This window comes from Natator depressus, chromosome 11 (genome assembly GCF_965152275.1).
Source record: "Natator depressus isolate rNatDep1 chromosome 11, rNatDep2.hap1, whole genome shotgun sequence".
NCBI classification, from domain to species: domain Eukaryota; kingdom Metazoa; phylum Chordata; order Testudines; family Cheloniidae; genus Natator; species Natator depressus.
This window is the reverse complement of record NC_134244.1, coordinates 13,833,430-13,852,820: the sequence shown is the minus strand read 5'-3', so window position 1 is coordinate 13,852,820 and position 19,391 is coordinate 13,833,430. Positions and strand designations below refer to the sequence as shown.

The following is a 19,391-nucleotide window of genomic DNA, read 5'->3' as shown; positions in this document are numbered from 1 at the left end:
GCCTTCAAATCAGAACTTTCTGCCAAGGCATGCAAAGCGGCTGACAAAGATTCCACAGACTTCCCTCGTCCTTGACTTCTCTGGCAAGCACGCACCCTTTCATACCCCGCATTTCTCTGAGGTATACAGTAGGCATCCAGCCTTGCCAGAACTCTTTCACGGTCATCCTTGTGACTGCTAAAAGAAAAGGAGTACTTGTGGCACCTTAGAGACTAATCAATTTATTTGAGCATAAGCTTTCGTGAGCTACAAGGGATTTAAAGGTATGCTCGGCCGTCTTCCCCGGAGCAGAAACGAAAGACGACCTCAGGACGCCTCCAGGTTCCGGGCGGCGTTTAGCAGCAACGTCCCGCCGTCTGCCCGCCCTGGTGCAGCGGAGCTTCCGGGGCCAGGGAGGAGCGTCACGCCATCGAGCCTGCGACCTGTGCTGCCCTCCTCCAGCACCAGGGGGGCCCTGCCCTCCTCCCACGTGGCAGGCCGCCAGGAGGCTGCAAGCACCTCAGGCCTCTGCCCCAGACTCCGAGGGGCCACCGCGCTCCCCTGGAGAGACGTGTTTGCCCCGCCCCCACGGCTGGCCATGTTACACACAGCACCACCTACGGGCTGGAGGTTGTACTACAGCCACCATCCCTGCCCCTCTGCCCCGCCCCCACCACAGGCCCGCCAACCTCCACACTCTCCTGAGCTCGCGCTCCCACGCCCCCTGGCCCCGCCATCAAGCAGATCCTACCCCCCTCAAATCTTACTGCTCCGCTCTGCCCGGGCCACTTCCGGCTTTACCGCCCTCACACCATCCGACAGTGTCACGTGACCTTCCCTTGCCCCCGCGCTTTCCGACGCAGGGGCGGGGCCTCTCTCAACGTGCAAGGCTCCACAATTGGCCGCCCGCTCGTCTATCCCCGCCCCCTCCACTCGCCTGCCTTCACAGCTCCGTGTGATTGGGCGCAGGTTTCCTTCTGCCTTGCCCCTCGCTGTTCCGGGATTGGCGTCGGGCGTTCTGACCACGACCCTCCTTTGGTGATTGGCGGCGAGGCGCCCCTGAGCCCGCCTCCCGCGCGAGAGGATTGGTGTGGGCGGGGCGCGGTGTCTCCCTCCCTTCCCGCCCAGATGGAACCGTGATTGGTCGCCGGGCGCCGCGTGCCCATCCCTGTCCCGCCGGGCTCGGTGATTGGGCGGCGGTCGCTCTGGTGATGGCTGAAGGGGTGGGTCTGTGGGGGAAGGCGGAACTGCAGATGCCCAGGGGCGCGAGCCAGTGAATCAGCCGCACGACAACTCGCTGCTCCCAACCGCTGCTATGTCTCAGGTACCGGGAGCCCGCGCTGGGGGAGGGGCTATGGGGCGGGGAGCGGCCCGTTCACATTCCCTCCACCCACGTTCCCATCCCCTCAGCGGGGGGGGTCGCTTCACTCGCCTGGTCTCGCCCCCTGTAGCTGGGAGCCCCTCCATTTTACTTCCCCTCGCCCCAGGCTGAGGGGGCGGCTCTGGCTCGGCGGTAGCGACTCCCCCCCCCCCCCCGCGCCCTTCCCCTTTTCCGCCCTTCTCCCGGAGGCTTCTTGCCCCCGTTCCCTGTGAGAGAGAGACCTGAACCCAGGCGGCTTCTCCTTTCGCCCAGGGAGCCAGCCTGGGCCTTCCCGCCCGAGCTGGGCTCCCGCCGCCATCTGCTCCTGCTGGGGCTGGAGCCCGCAAAGTGGGAGTTGCCGCTTTCTTTCCCCCCCCCCAGCCGCTGCAGCGCTAAGGCCTGGGGCTGCAGGCGGCCGTGGGGTTGTGCAGGGCAGGCCCCCCCTTTGGAACTGGGTTGAGAGCTACCCTGGGGAGGGCCGCATGCCCAGCGCAGAGGTTATCGGCGGGGTAGGGCACGTCTGCTGCATCCGTCTTGTTTCTCCGTCTCCTAGTAACCCGAGGCCTGTGTAGTGCTGCTATTACAAGTAGTTATGGGGGGTGGTATTAGCCTTACAAAGGGAGAGGCGTTTGCATGGATGCACAGGGTCGCATAAGGGCGTCCTGGGTGGTAGCAGAGACTGAGTCTGCTGCCCATGGGGCTAGTAAGGGCCTGGTGTGAAGGTGCCATGGTGAACAAGTGGCCTGATTATCAAGATTCACACCAGTGTAATTGAACGAAGCACTGCTGAAGCCAGTGGGCTTGTGTCAAGGGAAAGAAGACTGTTCTCTTATCAGACCTCTTGGATATGTTGGCTTGGTGACAACTAGGACACAAGTTGTGGAGTTGGCATGTCCTCGTACTCTTTAGCAAGCTAGCAACTACTTTCAGTTTGTGTGTGCATGTGCAGCCCTATAAAAGAAGGGATAGCACTTCACTGCCACAAAAGTGGCACATAAAACACTTGCATAAACATCCGCTGTGTAACATGTTGAGACAATAAACGGATGGGGGTGGAGAGAATATACAGGGGAGAGGTCATTCACTTGGATAGGGTGGGGGTGGGAAATGGCTGGTAATTACCAGCAAAAATGGTAGGTGCCAACTGTGTGACTATATAATCTCAGAATCACAAAGTGAACTTTCTTAATTGGGGGGGTGAAGGGGTGGGAATGCTTAACATTTGAGGGCTGTGTTCAACGCCTCCTTTCTACCAAATCTTCACTGCAGATTTCCCAACTTCTTTTGCCATGCAATATTTATAGCAAACATCTCTGATCCTGCTGCTGCTTCCACAATAGCAGACTTTCACTCATCCTACAGGGCACAAACTGATGTAACACAGGGGAGAGTTGAAACTACTGATTAGTAACACAGTTCAATTGACTTTTAATGTGTTACAATTATTAGCATTTCTATCTACATACAATGTAATGTTTATAATCTCTTGTCTCATACCTTCATGTAAACTCCAGTCATGAGACTTGGTTTCAACTTTAATTTTTGTGTCCTTCCTGCTACTTTGTCATCTTCAAGCAGACCATACATTTGTCAGTTCATGATTTAAACTAATATCTACTGGCAAGAATGAAAACCAACGTAGACTTTTTTATGATCTTTTCATTTAGGCTGAGTTTGATAAAGCTGCTGAAGAAGTTAAGCAACTGAAATCTCAACCAACAGATGAAGAAATGCTGTACATCTACAGTCACTTCAAACAAGCTACAGTTGGAGATATAAACACAGGTATGTATTGGAAAGGAGTTCTAGGCTTGAGGAATAAGAAGTGCTCATAAACATTAATTTTCAATAAAGAGAAAATAAGTGCTCACTTAACACTTTAAGTTGCTGCTAATAGCTTTAGATGTCCATCTTGCTGTAAATTACTCTTAAGTAGTGAAACTGAGCAGTGTGTAATGCAACGTGACCTTGACCTCTAGCTCTCAAATCACTGACCGTAAACAACTACACTGCTGCTTTTTTGAGGCAAAGTCTCTATGGTGTGGGCAAAGAGTGGGTTTCTGAAAGTTTGGGGGTGCTGCTGCTTTGGCATAACCTTTTACATATAAATGTACCAAATTGACCCAACCCTCTACTATTCAGCTGAGAGCTGCTTAAACAATATAAAAATAATTGTGTGTTCTTACCCTGCATTCAATTCTCTTTATTTTGTACTTGGCATTCTTAACTACTCTTGACCTTGGGTCCTCCCATTTTTCTATGCTGGAGCAATACTGTTTCAATCCTCTGTATGTAGATGTATTTGGCCAGTAAATTGTATTGCACTAGATTAACCAATGCCTCATTAAAATAAATAGGGTATTGATAGCTATGTAAATGCCTCCCTAAGCAAATAATCAATTTCCTGATTCTCAAACCTTAAAGTAGCTGCCCCTAGTAGACTGATGTAGGGAAAAGCAACGTAGCTACCCTACTGCTAGTGCCAGACTAATAGGTGAAAAGCAAGTAAACTTTTTTCTGATCCTTTAAGGCCAAGTACAAGTCGTAATGATATGATTAAAGGTTTTTCACTTAGTTTGGTTTAGACTAGTGCAATTTAATGACACTTACTTTGATTTTTAAATCTGGTCTATACTTAGCATACTTCTCTAAATCTACAGGCATTAACTGAACGGATAACCAGTTTTGAACAAATACCAGCTAAAACACAGAAGGTGCACTGGCTGAGGTTATATCAGTGCAACTTGTGAATATAGAAAACCCTAAGAATCCCGCATCCTTTATACAGCTGCTGTATGAAATAGCATTAATTTTCAGCTTTTGGGCAGCTGTGACCAAGAGGCTATCTAGACTAGGAGAATTGCACTGATGTAGATGCTGCATCCATGGAAATGGGGCTTGAACTAGTTTGGTTTACCGGGGTAAATTGCAGCATACAATGGGCATCTGCATTTACATAACTGCACTGGTATAAAAACAGTGTAGGTAAGGCCTAAATAGTACTACTTTTAAAGAAAACCAAAGGCAGCTGAAACCATAAAAAAAAGCAGGTGTGTACTGAAACAAGAGAAACCTCAATCAGAGCTGGCTATGGGATTTGGAGGAGAAACAAGTCCACCCACAGATGAGGTACAGTGCTAAGCCTGTTCCACTGCTTCACTTATCTTAAGAGGCAAACTTTCATAGTTTCCCAGTCTAATGGTGCAAACCATCTTAGTGGTCTTGCATAACATCTGAAGTGAGTTAAATCTAGAAATGGAAAAATGCCAGCTGAAGCACTGGCGTACTGACTCAGTTAGTGGTGAGGCCCATCAGACATGGGTCTGGTTCCAAGCTGCCTGGAGTTGGCACACTGTAGATTTGTTAAACACGCACACAGACTTTTTTGTATAGACAAACTTACACTGCACTGTAGGCCTGACTCTGCAAAGGAGCAGAGGTGAAAAGAAAACTAGCTAGGCTCTAAGCTTAGGCTTCTGGAACAGCATGGAATGCAAAATTACTATTGTTCAGAGTCAAATTAGTGGTCTTGAAGTGTCATGGCATGCCATTAAAACTTGCTTCACAATAACACCACTAAAAATCATACATCCGTTCATAGCTTACTTCTGGAACAGGCACATGTGGAGCAATAACCTAGTTTCCCATTTTGTTACAGGGGTGGAACTACCAACTATGCTATAGGTCACTCCACTGCTGCAAGGCCAGCACAAGGCTAATGCTCTGCCTCTACATCTAGCCACTGGTCTCATAGCACTTACCCATGACTGCATATTAAATTTAATTGGGAACGCTGAGAACTTTGACTCTTTTTTGAGAAAACCAAAAGCTGAAAGTTATTCTTGAGACTGGGAGGAGGTTTCATATCACCTTTCTCTTGTGTATTATGCCATCTCTTTGGCTACAATATCTTTCACATCTCTTAAGACTGAGTTACAGTTGAACACCTCTGCTGATACCCTTAACTGAATAGAATTAACCAAGATGTAGCAGAAAACTCTAGTACTCTGTGACTCATTCCTAAGAAGCCTTAAGGTTACCTAGGTTGTAGAGGTCAACCATATCTTATTATTGAAGGGACACCAACTTTAAGTTGAACAAACCTTCAGACTTTTTTTTTAACTACAGCTGCCCTTGAGCCTCATGCCTACTTTGGTTTTACAACTGCTGTCCTACTAATGTGTTTTCCCCTGTTACTGTATGAAGTGCCCATCCAAACAGGAAAACTGGCAGTGCTGTCAAGTGCACAAAGTAAACTGAAGTTTAAATTGAGTCATAGTAAACTTGAGTTCTCACCAACAATAGATAATAAACTTAGTAGAGATGACAATGTGGAGTTAACTTTCTCCAGCTTCTGAACAAAATAGAGTGTAGTCTAGAAAGAGCTAATTCAGGAAGTATAATCTCCTAAATGAGAGACCATGTTGACACAGAACCACCACATCTAGAGCAATCTCCTGAAAGGACATGAGAGATTCCCAACAGTGTGGTTTGTATCCACTGACTCTTCTGTGGCTAATAATATTGTCTGTTCTAGAGCGCCCTGGCCTTCTTGACTTCAAAGGCAAAGCAAAGTGGGATGCCTGGAATGCATTAAAAGGTAAGTCCTTTATTAAAGATGACATGAAAACAGCAGGATTGGTCACAAATCCTAATACTCTCGCTACTTAATGAATGAGTAGAAGTCTTCTGTGACTACATGTCCAAGACAATTAGGAGTTGCTGCTGGCAGGTTCAGGCTCACTTACCTATATACTCTGATATAATTAATGGATAGTTAACACTGTAGGTCAGCAGACTTAACACTTCTAATGTGGTACTTCTGAACTGGCATTGAACTGTTCAAATCAATACCTAACTACAAAAGTGCCCCAGGTTATTTATACATATCTATTTTAGATCTTTATATAGCCATTATCATAGTATCTGAGCACTTCAGTCTTTAACCTTTCCTCTCCCATCCTTCTGAGGTGGGGAAGTACTGTTAGCCCTCTCTGCATATGGAGAAGTGAGGCCCAGACTGACTTGCTCTGCAACAGACTTCTTGTGTAACCTTAGGCAAGAAATTGATCTTGGTCTGCCAAGTGCCAGGCTAGCACCCAAACGACTGGATCATTCTTCTCCTCATTAATAATGTTGATGCAGTCTGTGTTCCATTGCATTAACTAAATTCCCTCTTCCAATCAAGAGGGATTATCGCTGGGACCTCAGCTCACCTCATCACTTCACAGATGTGAAGTCCAAGACTAAGGTAGCAGTGTACCTAAAAGGCAAACTGCTTTGAGCCACCCTCCCCTAACCCAGCGAGGGGTAGGTGTATTGCTATTATCTGCACTATATCCAAATGTTGTTTTGGAGAGTAAGCTTGTATCTCATGAAGTCACTGTTCAACGGTCATTGCGGAAAGAATGACAGATGCCCCTGCAAACAAATCAGCTGATCTAATATAGATCCAACAGCCTGGAGTGTCCCTCTTAACTTCCTTACAACTTGACTGCATGCCACCTAGTCACATAGCAAGGAATTGTAACTTGGCATTAAGATGTCTTTTAGACACGGTAAACTGGCTTGTGACTGAACAAAGCTGCACGCTTTGTCAAAGTACCTTACGGGGGAATCCTGAAAGGAATGTAGGCTCCTTCTCTAGAAGGCAACACCAAATCACATGCAATACCAAATTATAACCAACAAAAATGTTGTAAACTGTCCAACCAAGAATGTAAATCCCACTTCTACATGTGCTGAAACTTTTAAGGGTTTTTTAAAATATTGCCTGTCCTGCGGCTGCTTTGTTTAAACCCAACCCCTGCTGGGGAAAGTCCTGTCACCTGGAAGTAGTATGCAGGCCCTGTCAGGAAAGAGGCCAACCTACACTTCCTATGATGCAAGGAATTACAGCTGATGTTGCTTGGGGCCAACTTGGTGGGAAAGAGAAGCAACTCCACTTCTAACCCTATGGCCCTTTTGTTTGGGGGGGCGGGGGAGGGAGAATGTGAAGGGGGAAAGGCAGGTAATTGCTGCTTGGAAAAGGGCAAGGTACAGGATGGGTGACACAAGCAAGTTGTCATAGGGAGCAACTCCTGTTGTGCAGGGGTTACCCCATCACAGTTGTGCCTATAGAGCTAACCTTATGAATAAGATGTTCTCACTAGATCAGTGGCTTTCAATCTTTTAAGGGTCATTTGCAGACCCTTATCTCAAATTGAGGTATGGACCCCTTTGGAAATCTTAAACATAGTATGTGGGCCCACGCAGCTCTGAAGACCACAGGTTAAAAACCACTGCACTAGATCAAGAGTGTAATATTTTTTAATTTTGTGAGCATTTAGGCTGCTGCTACTAAATAGCCAAGTAGTTGAGCATCAGTTTAAAGGTTACAGCACAAAGGCTGGACAAACAAATGAATCCCTAGGAGGAATTGCAGCTATGACTCTAAGGTGGGTGGCCCACTTTCATTCATTGACTGTGCTATGGCATGCAAATTAGAATGTCTCCCCGGAATTGCTTGCCATGAATGGGTTACAGCCTCCACTAATCTCATGATGCTATGGCATACTCAGTGTTCTGACTGCTTGGTAATATTTTACTGTTCCAGTTGAGTTCTTACTACTCTACTGCAGTATGAGGCTTGCTCACCAGCCCTGCAACTTCACAATTCACTTCAGTTAATACAAAGTGATTGGCACTAAGGAGCTTCCAGGAAGCAGCTGTGTATCCTCCAGCTGTTTTAAAGTGGTTTGCTAAAGGTTTCTAGTGCAACATAGATCTTACTAACAGGTTTCAGAGTAGCAGCCATGTTAGTCTGTATTTGCAAAAAGAAAAGGAGTACTTGTGGCACCTTAGACTAACAAATTTATTTGAGCGTAAGCTTTCGTGAGCTACAGCTCACTTCATCAGATGCATTGAGTAGAAAATACAGTGGGGAGATTTATATACATAGAGAACATGAAACAATGGGTGTTACCATACACACTGTAATGAGAGTGATCAGGTAAGGTGAGCTATTACCAGCAGGAGAGCGGGGGTGGGGGGAACCTTTTGTAGTGATGATCAAGGTGGGCCATTTCCAGCAGTTGATAAGAACATCTGAGGAACAGTGGGGGGGGGGGGGGGGGATAGTTTTACTTTGTGTAATGACCCATCCACTGCCAGTCTCTATTCAAGCCTAAGTTAATTGTATCCAGTTTGCAAATTAATTCCAATTCAGCAGTCTCTCGTTGGAGTCTGTTTTTGAAGTTTTTTTGTTAAAGTATTGCCACTTTTAGGTCTGTAATCGAGTGACCAGAGAGAATGAAGTGTTCTCCAACTGGTTTTTGAATGTTATAATTCTTGACGTCTGATTTGTGTCCATTTAGTCTTTTACGTAGACTGTCCAGTTAGACCAATGTACATGGCAGAGGGGCATATATCACACTGGTAGATGTGCAGGTTACCGAGCTTCTGATAGTGTGGCTGATGTGATTAGGCTCTATGATGGTGTCCCCTGAATAGATATGTGGACACAGTTGGCAACGGGCTTTGTTGCAAGGAAAGGTTCCTGGGTTAGTGGTTCTGTTGTGTGGTGTGTGGTTGCTGGTGAGTATTTGCTTCAGGTTGGGGGACTGTCTGTAAGCAAGGACTGGCCTGTCTCCCAAGATCTGTGAGAGTGATGGGTCATCCTTCAGGATAGGTTGTAGATCCTTGATGATGCATTGGAGAGGTTTTAGTTGGGGGCTGAAGGTGACGGCTAGTGGCGTTCTGTTATTTTCTTTGTTGGGCCTGTCCTGTAGTAGGTGACTTCTGGGTACTCTTCTGGTTCTGTCAATCTGTTTCTTCACTTCAGCAGGTGGGTATTGTAGTTGTAAGAATGCTTGATAGAGATCTTGTAGGTGTTTGCCTCTGTCTGAGGGGTTGGAGCAAATGCGGTTGTATCGTAGAGCTTGGCTGTAGACAATGGATCGTGTGGTGTGGTCTGGATGAAAGCTGGAGGCATGTAGGTAGGAATAGCGGTCAGTAGGTTTCCGGTATAGGGTGGTGGTTATGTGACCATCGTTTATTAGCACAGTAGTGTCCAGGATGTGGATCGCTTGTGTGGACTGGTCCAGGCTGAGGTTGATGGTGGGATGGAAATTGTTGAAATCATGGTGGAATTCCTCAAGGGCTTCTTTTCCATGGGTTCAGATGATGATGTCATCAATGTAGCACAAGTAGAGTAGGGGCATTAGGGGACGAGAGCTGTGGAAGCGTTGTTCTAAGTCAGCCATAAAAATGTTGGCATACTGTGGGGCCATGCGGGTACCCATAGCAGTGCCGCTGGTTTGAAGGTATACATTGTCCCCAAATGTGAAATAGTTATGGGTAAGGACAAAGTCACAAAGTTCAGCCCCCAGGTTTGCCATGACATTATCAGGGATACTGTTCCTGACAGCTTGTAGTCCATCTTTGTGTGGAATGTTGGCGTAGAGGGTTTCTACATCCATAGTGGCCAGGGTGGTGGTTTCAGGAAGATCACTGATGGATTGTAGTTTCCTCAGGAAGTCAGTGGTGTCTCGAAGAGAGCTGGTAGCGTAGGGCCTGAGGAGGGAGTCTACATAGCCAGACAATCCTGCTGTCAGGGTGCAAATGCCTGAGATGATGGGGCGTTCAGTCTTTCCAGGTTTATGGATCTTGGGTAGCAGATAGAATATCCCAGGTCGGGGTTCCAGGGGTGTGTCTGTGCGGATTTGTTCTTGTGCTTTTTCAGGGAGTTTCTTGAGCAAATGCTGTAGTTTCTTTTGGTAACCCTCAGAGGGTAATGGCTTGTGGAAAGTGGTGTTGGAGAGCTGCCTAGCAGCCTCTTGTTCGTATTCCGACCTATTCATGATGACAACAGCACCTCCTTTGTCAGCCTTTTTGATTATGTCAGAGTTGTTTCTGAGGCTGTGGATGGCATTGTGTTCTGCACGGCTGAGGTTATGGGGCAAGTGATGCTGCTTTTCCACAATTTCAGCCCGTGCACGTCGGCGGAAGCACTCTATGTAGGAGTCCCGTCTGTTTCGACCTTCAGGAGGAGTCCACCCAGAATCCTTCTTTTTGTAGTCTTGGTAGGAAGCTCTCTGTAGGTTAGTATGTTCAGAGGTGTGTTGGAAATATTCCTTGAGTCGGAGGCGTCGAAAATAGGATTCTAGGTCACCACAGAACTGTATCATGTTTGTGGGGGTGGAGAGAGGACAGATTCTTCTGCTGGGCTAAGAGTATAGTTGGATAGATTAACAATATTGCTGGGTGGGTTAAGGGAACCACTGCTGTGGCCCCTTGTGGCATGTAGTAGTTTAGTGTCCTTTTTCTTTTGTAGAGAAGCAAAGTGTGTGTTGTAAATGGCTTGTCTTGTTTTTGTAAAGTCCAGCCACAAGGAAGTTTGTGTGGAAGGTTGGTTTTTTTATGAGAGTATCCAGTTTTGAGAGCTCATTCTTAATCTTTCCCTGTTTGCTGTAGAGGATGTTGATCCTTAAGTGATCACTCTGGTTACAGTGTGTATGGTAACACCCATTGTTTCATGTTCTCTATGTATATAAATCTCCCCGCTGTATTTTCCACTGAATGCATCCGATGAAGTGAGCTGTAGCTCACGAAAGCTTATGCTCAAATAAATTGGTTAGTCTCTAAGGTGCCACGAGTACTCCTTTTCTTTTTTCATAGATCTTACTAGACAACTGAAGTGGGGAGAACTTGGTTCTTTAAGTGTAACAAGTGGCTATTACAAGTACTCTATGGGGAATATGGCTAGAACATTTTAGTCTTCATCTGATGCATGTCTTCTCATTTCAGGAATAGCCAAAGAAGAGGCAATGAAAGCTTACGTAGCGAAAGTGGAAGAATTAAAGGGCAAATATGGCATCTAAGAATTGCATCCACTCATGACTTGCACACCTGAAATATGCCTTATTCTTAATACTGGGGATAACTGATTAGTGGGGATGACTGGAACGTGTAGTGTACTGCAGTTTGAGTTCTGCAGTTCAGATTAAACTGCTGTCTAATTGTTTAAATTCAATCACTTGTAAATTACACCTAATGAATTAAAGTACATTTGTTATCATTTGTGGTGGTCACTTTAATACAGGGATTTGGCTCATTTGCTTATCTCCATCTGATAACTGACAGTGATAAAGATTTGCAAAAACAATAGCTATGATGCAACACTTAGTTTCTTGCACTCCCTGTTATTGCAAAACTGAAGCTGCTAGCTATCTTAGTTTCCAGAGCTGTCCTGCCCACTAGAGGGCTCCAATAACCTTTCATAATGCAATAGGAACACTGGCTTCATCAAAACTAAACATAATTGTGGTAACAATTACTATCTCTAGTGTAGAGGAGGCACTTGATGGATAACTTGCAATTACTAAGGCTAGAATACTTCATGATAAGATGGCTAATCTTAATACTATAGATTTAAACATTTTGTTAAAGCTAACATTAAAAAAACATTCTCAGGATTCTTACTAGTATGGTTCTCTACACTGACTCTGCTATGGCTGGTGCCCTTTACCCAAGCATGCTTGATTTAAGTCATTAGAAAGCCTTCCATCCCTCACAGTATAATCATCTACATAGCACACTTTGTGAGGATCTCAAAGAACTTCCCAAAGTGGGGAAATTCTCATGTGTTGAGGGAGGGCAGGGGAGACTTTTAGTAATTTGCCTACCATTCTGCAGTCAATAACTGATCTCTCTACCTAGTGCCAGTCACTAAATCCTACTGTTGGTTATAGGCCGTTCCCTCCCATCTCCCTTTCTTTTCATGTTAAATACAGGCTAACAGCCTTTCCCTCTGGATACTTTAGTTTGTTGCTGTCATTACCAACATTAAAGGGAAAGACAACCTGTGGTTGGAATGGGCAAGAACTTAATCGAACACAGTGTAGTACCAGTTGACATAGCATCTCAAACACCACCCCAGAAATAAAAATCTTACCTGGGAAAATTCTAGGACTAGCTTTCAAAGGAATACTTTCAAGAGCATTTAAGTATCTTGCTTCAGTGGTTGTTTTGTAGCTACTTTTTGTTTCAAAAGATGAAGCCACAACATGGATTTAAGGGTGTAGGCTCAGCGTGACCATGAATGAGGATTGCGGAGAATTCAGATACTAAGTGGATTTTTTCTTTTTTCTAAAAAGGTGAGAAGTAACCCACGTACTTCTATCTACCTTGCAAGAGGAACGCTATAGATTCCATCATACTAGCTGCTTGGGCATACATGAATAGTATGTGCTGCAGGTACAATATCACGGGTAAATAGGATGGGGCCCTTTGACAGTTGTCAGGTAAGCCTAGGGGTAGTTGACTCATAATCTTCTAAATTCATGGAAGTGCAAGGATTAGTGGATTCCAGGTAGCTGACTGTCCTATTTTGTTAGTTGTGTATCTTTCTTAAACTTCAGACAATCTGGCAGTCAAATCACAGCTAATTATTTCCCAGCTACAATGCTGGCAGAAGGCTGAAATGGCTCTACCTCAGTTCCTTCCATGGATTTGAATGACCCTGGCCCACTGCTGTTTTAAGTTAAAAGGTTCTGTTGTAAACTTGGTGCTGTAGTTCAGCTTTTCAATTGAAGCAGGGGTGGGAGTGGGGAAATTACTTTCTTTAAGATGGAAAATTCATGGGTATTTTCCCTCTCCTTTGTTTCCTCCTGTTTCATGTCTCTCATTCCCTCTCTTCTGACTTCCTCCCCTTTTGTTAGAAGCTTAGTGTGTTATCGTTTCCCTAGTAAAATACACGGGGTAGGAGTGGCAGTTCAGTTTAACCCATGAGATAACTTTAACTCCCTGCCAGCCCTAAATGCCTTAGGTGGCCCTGTCAAGGTTCCTCCCCCCACTCTGAACTCTAGGGTACAGATGTGGGGACCTGCATGAAAACCTCCTAAGCTTACTTTCACCAGCTTAGGTTAAAACTTCCCCAAGGTACAAATTAATTTTATCCTTTGCCCCTGGATTTCCACTGCCACCACCAAACTTTAACTGGGTTTACTGGGAAACGTAGTTTGGACATGTCTTTCCCCCAAAATCCTCCCAACCCTTGCACCCCACTTCCTGGGGAAGGTTTGGTAAAAATCCTCACCAATTTGCATAGGTGACCACAGACCCAAACCCTTGGATCTGAGAACAATGAAAAAGCATTCAGTTTCTTACAAGAAGACTTTTAATAGACGTAAAGGAATCACCTCTGTAAAATCGGGATGGTAGATACCTTACAGGGTAATTAGATTCAAAACATAGAGAATCCCTCTAGGCAAAACCTTAAGTTACAAAAAAGACACACAGACAGGGATAGTCATTCTATTCAGCACAGTTCTTTTCTCAGCCATTTAAAGAAATCATAATCTAACACATACCTAGCTAGATTACTTACTAAAAGTTCTAAGACTCCATTCCTGGTCTATCCCTGGCAAAAACAGCATATAGACAGACAGAGACCCTTTGTTTCTCTCCCTCCTCCCAGCTTTTGAAAGTATCTTGTCTCCTCATTGGTCATTTTGGTCAGGTGCCAGCGAGGTTACCTTTAGCTTCTTAACCCTTTACAGGTGAGAGGAGCTTTCCCCTGACCAGGAGGGATTTTAAAGGGGGTTTACCCTTCCCTTTATATCTATGACAGGCCCCAAAACTCAACAGCTGTAGCTGTGAAATGAGCGATCCTTAGCGGTTTCCATTAGCTGTTCGAGTAGAATAGAACTGGCAAATACTTCCACTTCTGCTTTTATCTGCTGGAAGGTGTCATAATATTATCCCATGACAGGTTGCCAGTATGTCTTCTGTCAGATAGAATTGCCATTTGCATGGCATTTTCAGCTGTCAGAATCTCTACTAGTAGAACAGGATCGTCTGGATAAGGTGCATGATGGGGCCCGGGAGACGGCGAGAGACTCGGCAAATCACTTAATTTTCCTTTCCCTCAGTTCTTTGTTTAAAATGGGGATCGTAATATTTCTGTTCTCCCACCTTTTGTCTCCTTATATTGTAAGTTTTTGGCAGGAACTCTCATGTCATACGAGGCATTGCAGAGCGGGGCCTTTAAGCATAGTGGCTATTTATTATAAAGTAGTTTGCCAGTATCTGCGAGTGACACTACTTTCTCGTAGTAAGCAGCACTGGCAAGGATCCTGCAGTGATGATACTGTTTCCTGAATCTTTCGCTGTCTTTGTTCTCCATCTATGTTTAGCTTGGTCTTCTATATCCTGACAGTTCGTGTGCCATATTTCCATCATAAGAAGATTCCTGTGCATCAATATCTTTGCTCAAAAAACTTCTGAGATCAGCAGTTATGTCGATCTACACCTTGATTTCCTGAAATATTTTCATGAATGACTGACCATTCTTTTCTCAATCCAATGAGTAATGTTGCTTTTCTGGCACCTGCTTTGGCTTGTGTGGTCTCTGCTGCATCCAAAGTAGGCACAGGTTTTCTAGCAGTTGTTACTAGTATCTGATTTACATTTATATAAAAAGCCCTCTGCCCGTTAGCTGGTGTGTAGTGCTAGTTGAAATTAAGTTTCCAATCCATGAGAAATTCTGGGATTTTGGAATTTTTTTGTTCTGAACTGGAATGAAAAATTTATTTTCCTGCAAAACATGTTTGAAAAAATATGTAATGCATAATATAAAACTTCAGAATGAAAAATCAAAACATTGTTCCTTATGAGAATGCTTCGTTTCAATGTTTTAAACAAAATTTCATTGAAATTAAAATGTGTCTATGAAAAGTTTCAGCTTTGACAAAATGGCATTTTCCAGTGGTATAATGTTCCACTGGAAAATTTTTGACCAGCTCTGCGGGTGTGTGCTGTTTTAGCAGACAATGAACAGCGTGACACACTGGTGGATGAGCACTAGGAGGCCAATGAAGAGATCTCCTCAGAAAGCCAGGATCACTGGAATTCAGGAACATGACAACAGGCAACTAGAAGGCGGGCCCAAATCCTCCGGTAACTGAGCCCAATTCTTAGGTAGCAGCCCAGGCTAGGACTGATGAGGCAACCTCAGCATCTTTACCATTTTTTATTATTGTGCTATATGGCTGTGCTACCTCTGTGCCAGGTACCCCAGGGGTGCAGCCATTCTAAGCAAATGTGAACTAGGAGTCTTTGAGGTCCCTTCCCTCCCTCCCTTGGCCCATGCTGTCCATTTTCATCTTTTTCCCCCTGTGTTTTTCCAAAATGTTGGCTGCCTTGGCTGCCCCAGCTGGGGAATTAGCCTCTGTCTCATGCTAAAGCCCCAACTATTGACCACAGAGGGCACATGCCCATCTACCTATTTTCCTTTCTCCTTTCCTCCATCTGTCCTGCCTGCAAATGCACCCCACTTCCAACCCTGTTTGCCTGCTCAATATGGTGACTGGCAGCATGGTGCAATCACAGCCTCTACCCCTCCTACAGCAGATATGAATTGTCATAAATATACACAGGGCAGCTCTACTGAATTGCCTTAGCTGTAAGGGGTTAATCAGCTCAATTAACCTAGTTGGCACCTGACCAGAAGGACCAATGGGGAAAGAAGATACTTTCAAATCTGTGGGGGGAGGTTTTTTGTGCTCTCCATTTGTTCCCTTTCTGGACTGGAGAGAGGGACCAGGCAGGAAAAACATCTTCTGAAAACCTACCTGAAATGAGCATTTAAGAATACAAAAATTGTAAGTAAGGCAAGGAAATGTTAAATTATCATTTGTTTTAGCTTGTGAATTTTCCCTATGCTAAGACGTAATTTCATTCCTGTTTTGTAACTGGAAAGCAGAGTCAGAGGGGAATCCTGTGAGTTTTAAATCTTTTTATTACCCTGTAAAGTTACCTTCCATCCTGATTTTGCAGGTGTGATTTTTTTTTTTAAATCTTCTTCTAAGAACCTGATTGATTTTCAGTGTCCTAAAAACTAAGGGGTTTGATCTGTGCTCACATTGTAACCAATTGGTTTGTATATTATTCTCAAGCCTCGCCAGGAAAGGGAATGAAGGGGTTTGGGGAAATATTTTGGGGAAACAGGGTCTCCAAGTGGCCCTTTTTCCTGAATTTTTGTCTAAATCACTTGGTGGTAGCAGTACTATCCAAGGACAAGGAAAGGATTTGTGCCTTGGGGCAGTGTTAACCTAAGCTGGTAGAAATAAGCTTAAGGGGGTGTTTCATGCGGGTCCACACATCTGTACCTCAGAGTAGGTACCCAGAGGGAACCCTGACACAAATAATGAAAACAACCATTTGTGTGAAAGTCAAGCTTGGATGGAGGCAGCAGTGAGAGGGAAATAAGTTTGGTGTTCTGTTTCCATGAGGTAGACAGCGATAGGTTGTGCCTGTAAAGCTCCAAAGACTACAGCTCCTTGCTGAGGTATAACTGCCCTGGAACTCTCACATGTACAGGAAAAACTTAACCTTAGGGATTGCAAAACTCTTAATAGCATTTCACAAGCTTTCTCAAAGAGAGAGTAGGAACTGAATGATTCAGATAGTCATTGCAGACCCCTAGCTATTTTTCCTCTGCACTTTCACCATGTCTGCAGGGGAGATAAAGCAAAATCTAAGAGAACTTCCTCAGTTTTTTTGTTTGACGATTATGAGGAATAGCTGCACATTCAATCCCTTCCCTAATCCCCCGCTGTATAGCTTATAACTCCCTTCCACTCCTGTTGCACGGCCAGTGGGGACTATCTTGATGAATAACTTCACAGCATATCTCGCTGGTCTGCCCTTTTTTCAATAAGGCCATTATCAGCCTCCTAGTCGCCAACCTCAGTGTAATGTCATCCAGAGTCAGGACAGCTTAAAGGGGGTATAAAGGGGATTACCATCTAGTTTGCTCCCAGATGCCTCCCCTACTCCCTGCTACTGCCTCTGACACCATGTAGGCGCCTCCAATGTATACCAAAACTACAGAGCCAGACCAGAAAAGTAATTCCCAGCCCCCTACCACCACACTCTGCACAGCTTCCAAGGCACCACGGAAAACTCGTGATGAAATGTTGGCTGACATCACTGCAGAGTCCCCCCCAAAAAACCCAAATACCAGAGAGGTGGAGGCAGTACGTGAGGATGAGGACCGAGAGAGAAATAGGGAGCTCTCCAGAAATTGTGGGAGTGGCCAGGGGCAGCGTTGGCAGAGCAAGAAGTAGTATAAAAAAAGACAGGGACGTGCGGAGGCACTACAAAGCCCCAATGCTCTGCTGCTGCACATATTGCCGTTAAGGTAACAGGCAATGCAGTGTTATAAACCATTACCCGCCACGTTATGCAGACCCTGGACAATACAGGCTTCTGGGGACAACAGTACCTCCTCCCTGCTGTACCTTCACAGCAGTGCTCCCAGGGGCCATCTTTTCACAGACCCAAGCTCGCTGCAATGAGAACAGATGCACCTAGGAACGGAGTTCTTGTGAGCCCTCTAGCACCCCGATAACTTCAAGCCTTGCCACCCAACACCAGAAGGCACACGAACAAGAAGAGGCAGAGGCATTGTGACTTTAAGCCATCCCCACCCCTGCACCCATGTTGTGCCCCACACTGCTCCACTTTCATGTCTTGTGTGACATTCTATACCTTGGGGAAGCACCCTATAACCCCCATATTCCTCATTTAAATATAATTGTGATATTGCATATAAAGCATGCCATGTGAGGTTTCATGGGAAAGGTTATGATCTGCCATGAAAGCCATTGTTCCATCCAAATGTGTATATCATTAGTGTAGATGAAGTTATGAGATTCATAGATATTTAGGTCAGAAGGGACCATTATGATCATCTAGTCTGACCTCCTGCACAACGCAGGCCACAGAATTTCACCCACCACTCCTGCAAAAAACCTGTGTCTGAGCTATTGAAGTCCTCAAATCGTGGTTTAAAGACTTCAAGGAGCAGAGAATCCTCCAGCAAGTGACCTGTGCCCCATGCTAGAGAGGAAGGCGAAAAACCTCCAGGGCCTCTTCCAATCTGCCCTGGAGGAAAATTCCTTCCCGACCCCAGTATGGCGATCAGCTAAACCCTGAGCATATGGGCAAGATTCACCAGCCAGATACTACAGAAAATTCTTTCCTGGGTAACTCAGATCCCACCCCATCTAATATCCCAGATTGTGTTCTATGTATGCTAAAATATGCTATGAGTTGGGGAATTGCCCAGATATTAGATCCTCACGGACAAGGGAGCTAACCAATGCCCAGGCGGGTGTCGAACAACCATCAACAGCCATTGTCCACAAGGGAGTTACAATTCAATCCCTCACTTGCATAAGGCCACACCAGAAGAATTGCTCAACCTTGCCTGGTGGCTCAGTAATGCCCACCAGACATGCCTGAACTTGTGTTCTCCGTGCACGTGGACTGTGGGTATAAAACAGAACACAGGACCTCATGTTTGGCCTTTCTCCTCACCCCACCTATGCTGCAAGCAACAAGAACACTCAAAAGACTGAAGAGTCCAACGGAGGAGACTGGCCCAGATTTCAAGCGTGAAACCTGTGTACTATGAACTGCAATATCCAGTGCGGCGAGAAAAACTGCTTAATCTAGATGTTGCCCAGTCTAATAGGGTTGAGAGTTTAGACTGCATGCTTATATTTTATTTTATTTTGGTAACCACTCTGACTTTTTGTCTGTCAGTTATAATCACTTAAAATCTATCTTTTGTAGTCAATAAACTTGTTTTACTGTTTATCTTTACCAGTGAATTTGCCTAAAGTGTTTGGTTAATCTACTCAGGTTTGCAAAGGCTGGTATATATCCACTTTCCATTGATGAAGTGGCGAACCAACTAATTAACTTGCACTGCTTGTCTTGAGCAGTGCAAGATGGTATATTCCTGAGGTACAAGGCTGGGAGCTGGGGGGATTTGACTGGTACCTTACTCTGTGTGATTCATGAGTGGCTCTGGGAGCATTCATGCAATCCAGCTGGGTGTGGGTTCCACATGCGGTTGTTCTGAGTGATGATAGAGCTCAGAGGGGTTTTCTGCTTGATAAGGGGGCACAGCAGTCCCACAGACCCAGGCTGTACCCCAGGGATCCCATCACATCTTATTTCACTGGTTTAAACATTTCTTCGTAGTTGTTAGACGATAGAT

General features: G+C 45.2%; 1 protein-coding gene across 1 annotated transcript; it reads left to right on the top strand.

Annotated features, from left to right (window-relative positions):
- The first annotated feature begins 1,174 nt into the window (after positions 1-1,174).
- DBI (diazepam binding inhibitor, acyl-CoA binding protein) lies at positions 1,175-11,372 on the top strand. The gene is made up of 4 exons (XM_074966796.1): positions 1,175-1,303; positions 3,007-3,124; positions 5,877-5,939; positions 11,126-11,372. Exons 1-4 carry the CDS (start codon positions 1,295-1,297, stop codon positions 11,197-11,199), a joined length of 264 nt encoding a protein of 87 aa, XP_074822897.1. The 5' UTR covers positions 1,175-1,294; the 3' UTR covers positions 11,200-11,372.
- The last annotated feature ends 8,019 nt before the right edge of the window (positions 11,373-19,391 follow it).

Coding starts and splice junctions, on each gene's coding strand:
- DBI (XM_074966796.1), top strand. Junction 3,125..5,876: donor AGTTGGAGATATAAACACAG/GTATGTATTGGA, acceptor TGTCTGTTCTAG/AGCGCCCTGGCCTTCTTGAC. Junction 5,940..11,125: donor TGCCTGGAATGCATTAAAAG/GTAAGTCCTTTA, acceptor TTCTCATTTCAG/GAATAGCCAAAGAAGAGGCA.